A 6068-nucleotide genomic window follows, 5' to 3' on the forward strand; every position below is an offset into this window, starting at 1 on the left:
TCGTGGAGAAACGTTGAAACTTGAAATAACCGGTAACGCCGTTAACGCGCGTGGTCTTGTCCAGGATGTCTTACGACCAGACCGAAAGCGTCATCAAGAAAATAATTCGCGAAATTGGACAAGAATGCGCCGCCCAGGGACAAACCGTTTCCGAAACCTTGGTGGCGTTTGTGGTAAGCACGAATTAATGCCCACGGGTGCTTTTTTAGTGTTTCGTCTGGTTGCTTTTCTCATCACATTCAAATTCTGCTGTGGCCCGTGAAATATTAAGCTAAATATGGACTGATAGCATATAGATGAGATGTTTCAAACCTGGGTGCCTGCAGCTTGGCTCTTCAAACTGGTTTTTAAGGCTTGTGTGAAGTCGGGGCTTAACTTTATCCCATGTGAATAGTTCCCCTGAGGTCACTGAGTGACACTGCTCAGGCTGTATGGCATGAAGCGAGGACAGAAATCATCCCTTTGGTCTTCAATGTCAACAAACTTCAAATGGCAGCTCCCCGGCAGCCTGCCGAGGCTGGGATGGCAGCAGCCAAGGCTTTCAGGGGAGATTTGAACTTTGAAATATCTCCGTTTCTGATTGCCCACATTGAGAAGTTCTAAAGGGATATTCAGTATAGGGTCCTAAAAACCTGAAAAAGTATTTAATTCCTCTGAAATGCTATCTATGCGAATATAAGGCCCTGAAAAGGCTGCAGGTCCCAAGTCCTGGGGACTCTTCAGACTCCAGAGTTCTCCCCTAGTTTTCTTCTACAGGCAGATAAACCATTTTTTTTCTTTCTAAAGTGAAAAAGAGATGTGTTCCCAAATTTTAGTAACATTTCTTCCCACTCTCATAAATGAACAAAAAGGCATGATGCATAGGAGAATGTTTGCTGCAACAGCTATATTTATTTTTTGATGTTTACCTCTTCTCTCTATTGTGATGGATTTTTTTGTTTGTTTCCCTGTTTAGGCAGGGCCAGGTAGTGTAAATGGGCTGAATATTTGCAAGAGTGGCCTTGGATCCCACTTAAACTACAAATGAAATGGAATCAATCTCGGTGTTGTCCTTGGTAGACAACTATAAGTATCCTAAAAAACATTATACACTCTGGCATCTCCTCTTAGGAGACACAGCACCACTGCAGAATACAGTCTGAATGCATCTGCATAGCTGCGTCTGAAGAAAGACGGAGCTAGGTTCTTTCATTATTGATGGTATAAGAACAGAATCAGCTCTCGATAAACTTGTATATGAATGTAAATTGTTCACAGCAGTGCTGTTAGTCTGCCATTTTTTTTTTTCCTAAAGGTGACACTATGGCTTTAAAAAATATAGTGGGCTCAAAAGGAGTATTAATCAATTAAGCATGAAAATTTCAGTGACTAAAAAACTGGTACAAGTGGCTGGCAAGATACCCAGCATGTGTACCAGTTGCAAACATGCACGTATTTCCCCATATGCAGAACACTATGAATTTTTTATCAAAATGGTAAACATTTATACTGATGCATATAACACCAACTGAGAAGTTTATAAACAACCGTGATGGATTTTTGTAAAATTTTACTCAGAAAAATATTTTTTCAGGAATTTTTTAAAGGAGCTATATTTAAATATTTCTCTGCAAAGTTTGCATCACAGATAGATTTTTTTTTTCACTTAAAAGTCTGACAACTGAGATTGAAACTGGCAACACGTGAAATGAAGCAACTTTGTTTCATTAGCAAAGATGGAAATGGAAAAAAAGAACAGTAAATAAATACTGACTGCATCTGAGATTTTTCAGAAAAGAAAAGCTTAGTTGCAAAGAGTATATGTTGAGATGTAAATTAATAGCTTTCTTTTGGCAATCTCTAGGTGAAAGCTGTTGTTTTAGATCCAAGAAATGACTTTAATGTGGATCAAATCCTTACCAAAAAAGATGTGCAAAATCTTATCCAGGTAATTCTGACATAATGTTGAGACTCAGTACTTAGCGAAGACTATAGCACTCTGTGCTCCCTGTTCCTGTAACTAAAATGCCATTTTTTTTAATATATTAACACTTTCAAAATGTTGATGCTACTTTATTCTCATGGTTCTGTAGCTAGAGGCTGGACTATGTGTTTCCTTGTGTAAATAAATGCCTTACACTTATAAATGCCTTAGAGAGAGAGAATGGTAGTGAGGGGGCTCTACTGCTGATGTGTAACCTGTAACACAGCCACTGTCAGTTCAGACGTTCCCCCAGTGATGAGGAAGAACTCACTTCTCTGTCTCTCTTCTTAGCTCTGTGTTGCCAGACTGCTTGACACAACCAGCCCATCCCTGAGCACAATTAAGATGCAAGTTTACTTTGATATGAACTATGCAAACCGAGGTAATTTCAAATATGTTTTCATACAAAGAAGCTGATGCTGAGTTTAGGATTTAATATGTGTAGGGCTAATAATGGTTCCTGTTAAATGACTGCTGGCAGTAAAGCAAAATAAAAATCCCAGAAGAAAGGTACTAGATGGGAGTATGGTGTTTCGGTATGGATACAGTAGGGCAAAAATGTACATTAGATTTGAGAGTGCACTGATCTCATCCTGTCTGAGAGATTTACTGAATGTATTAGATCGCTCGAGAACAACTGTGCTTCCAGGTGCAGTGGCCAGCTGCCTTCAGCAAGAAAAACTTGGGCTGCACCTGTGTATCTGAAAGAGAACCAGTACCCAGAACTGCACTCACGTTCATCTGAAAGAGAACTTGGTGTTTTTATCCATATCCCTAATTGAGACATATGAGCAATCTTGAACAATCAGTTACAGTTTTAACCCAGTATTTTTTGGCCTCATCAGTGGTAACTTTATATGGTCTGAGAATGGGAATGGGGAAGGAAAATGTGATGGGAAAAATGTCTCTGCTGTAACTTCAGATCTCAATGGGAGAGTGAGGGCTGGCTGGGAAACAGAAGACACAGAACAAGAGTAGACAAAAAATAAACATTGCTCTGTGAGGAGGTCATTATGTGTTTTCTTGTTAGCATGGTTTAAAACCAAAAATTAGCAACCCTGGGAAGCTGCTCCAAAGTCTAGAGGAGTCCAGAGAGCCAGAGACTTGCTGCTTAATTTGGCCTGAATAGTTCTCTGGACTCTACTGACTGATGTTAATCATGCTAATTATGTTAATGGTTAACTCCACTGTTGTTCATTATAGCAGTATGGTACCTTGAACATCTCTTCCACATATCCGTGCTTCAGAAGCCTTAAGTTGGTGCTCTGACTGTGGAAATGGATTGCACTTTCTGTATGAGCCGAATTCCAAAGAATTTAGACAGCACTTTCTAACTGCCCTTCTTTCCTAGCTGAATTACTCAGTGAGCAGCGGCGTGTTCTGGAGGGAAGGCTGGCTCCTGTGGTCAGAGATATCACAGATAGTCATCCTCATGTGCAAGAGGAAATGGAGAATGTGTATCTAAAGATCATTAGCTATGTGCTGCTGAGCTCTGGCCTGGGACCCCCAACAGATATTGAGGTTGTCAGGGAGGCAACAGGTCAGTAAACTCCCAGCTGTGAAACTGCGCTTTTCTTATTGAAAAATAAAATTTCACCTTCTCTTTGCTGATCTTTAGATACTGATATGGTAAACTGTGATGAATGCTTGCTACCCAAACTGTCACTGCTCAGCCTTGAAGTGTAAATTTGACATGGATTTCCTACTTCTTGCAGTTGTTCAGGAGAGGGGTTTTTGCTTGTTCAATGATTTTCTTTTCTGTTTCCTCATATGGAGGGTTTTCTCACCCTTTGTAATGCTTACAGCTGCCCTGCAGAGTGTATTTCCCCAGACAGAGGTGATTACTTTCATCTCACTCAGTAAGAAGAACAAAGAGCAACAGCTGAAAACCCTTGCCATGCTAGTCATGGGAATTCGGTTGTACAACAAGGAATGTGGGAAAGGAGGAAGCAGCATTGACGAGTGTAAGTAGACAACTGCATTTGGGCTGTGTATTCCCAATTAATTCTTCCTGGCCTTCTTCACTGGAGCAGCTCCAGTAATATCCCATCTCGCTAGATATACAGCTTTGACTCAGGGTCTGTGAACCTGGAGGAAGAGTACACATTTTGTATTGATGATAGGTTTCCATGTACGCCACTACTTTTTAGCTAAGAGGGAGCCCTATGTGGCTGCTGTGGAAGGATTATACGTATTAACTTCATGCACTAATTTACTTCATGATGATAACTTGTTCCCTGATCCCTTTTCATTAAGTGAATTAAATATGTAATGTTTGCCTTTAAAAGCAGTTAATTAAAATATCGAAAGGACACTGTCAATCCAGTTACAATTTTCTGTTGAGTATGTGTGATGAGAGTGATAAAAGTTGCTGGGGCATTATCTGTATTCTAGTAATTTAGAGTCACTACGGTAATGTAGGGTTTCAATTTGGAATATTTCTGCTTCTTTAATAAGTAAAAAATGTCAATGGCTATCCTGGAATTTTTCAAAAGCTGTATTCAGAATAGGGCAAGACTTTGCTATTCCTCTTATTTTCTCTTTTCCCCCAAAGCCACATTATTTCTGGTAAGTTTGCAATTAATAGTCAAATAAATGACTGATCAGTGGAAATGTTTTTGTGAATATGCATGTAATATTGTAGCTCAGTGTGGAGACATTTTTGTAAGAAAGGTCTGCAGCCCAAGTTTAGGGGAAAACCTTTTATTTTAAAAGAGCAAAGTTTCTGGAATAAAGGCTACTCTCCTGTTAAGAAAATTGTGCTTTTTTGGAAAGCAAAGCACTTGCTTAGCGAGACAGTATTTTAAGTAAAGCAGTATCAGTAGGAAAAAAAAATATACCTACCACATCAGTGAAAGAAGTAAGGAATTGTCTAAATTTTAATTTTTTTTTTCTCACAGGCTAAGCAAGGCATTGTTGGTTTTCTATTTTTATATTATAAAGCTTTCCCACAAATGTCACCTTCCTGTGTTGTGGCTGGCTCTTTTCTCGGTTCACTGGATCTGGGTTACAGCTTGAGGGAACATTCAAATATTGTGGTTATACAAAAGGCATGATTTACAACATGTTGTGGTCTTTGTCAATATAATATTTGTGGGTTTTGTAATCAATAAATAGATTATATGATTGTTAATCCTGTTACATTTCTTAGCTTACTATAATATGGACTTCTTTGCGCTGACCTATTTACATATCACTTCTGAATAGATGGAAAAAACACAGGATGAATGCTTTTTGGTCAAGCGATAAAATGGATGTCTTTACCCTTAAGGCCAGTAGTTAGACTGCTAAAGCCTTCATTTGTCAGCAGCAGACTTGCTGGGGTAGGGTGCCACCTTGGCTTTTTACCCTGCTTCCAAAAAATTAAATCAGTCAAGTGCTAAGCTTTCTCAGCCTGTGGGTAAGCCACTTGTAATACCTGTGCAGACTTACTTCCCATTCTACCTTTGTTAAATCTAGCCTTTCTGTGCTCAGAGGGTTTTGAGTAGACTTAGCTCAAGGCTCATTACTGCACTGCTGCTTGCTGATGTTGCTAGCTTTAAAAGTTCAGCACACACAACAAAGGGCTGTATTGTGCACTTAAAGAAAGTGGCTAGGCTTTCTTATCCTATTTCCTTTCATAGAAGTCCGCTTAAATAACAAAACGTATCAAAGCATTCAGTGTAGTGGTTGTCTGCTGTCCATAATGAAGTTCTAAAGAAAAAAAAATATTTCTAGTATATTTCATATCAGCTAAAATATTTTTATTGACCTGTGCTGAATTTGTGGGTTTTTTAAAGTCCTAATGCTGAATTTTAATAACTGCATAGGCGTATTTTTTCATGTAGTATTTATCTTCTGTTTTTAATAATACTCTTTGACTCATTCTTAGATTGTTGTTAGATCTCAAAGTGCCCAGAAAATGGGAGGCCTGTTATTGTTATTAAAATTTTACAAATAAGGAAACGGAATTAAAAATTGTGCAGATTACCTCCAGTCTCTCAAGAAACCCATGTCAGTAGTAGCAACTGAATTGCATCTACTATAAAGCAAGCTTTCTCACAGTCCTTGACTGGACTGTGATGACATCAAGCTGAGTGGTGTGGTGACACGCTGGAGGGAAGGG

General features: G+C 39.0%; 1 protein-coding gene across 1 annotated transcript; it reads left to right on the plus strand.

Moving 5' to 3' along the window:
* Positions 1-65: 65 nt before the first annotated feature.
* LOC104471078 (UPF0704 protein C6orf165 homolog) lies at positions 66-3927 on the plus strand (the record flags this gene model as incomplete). Its single annotated transcript, XM_010086281.1, has 5 exons — positions 66-173; positions 1844-1927; positions 2255-2345; positions 3315-3503; positions 3769-3927. Coding segments are annotated over exons 1-5 (631 nt in total), but the record flags the coding sequence as incomplete, so codon positions are not given.
* Positions 3928-6068: the final 2141 nt, after the last annotated feature.

Source organism: Pterocles gutturalis, unplaced genomic scaffold (assembly GCF_000699245.1).
Source record: "Pterocles gutturalis isolate BGI_N339 unplaced genomic scaffold, ASM69924v1 C12321549, whole genome shotgun sequence".
Taxonomy (NCBI): domain Eukaryota; kingdom Metazoa; phylum Chordata; class Aves; order Pterocliformes; family Pteroclidae; genus Pterocles; species Pterocles gutturalis.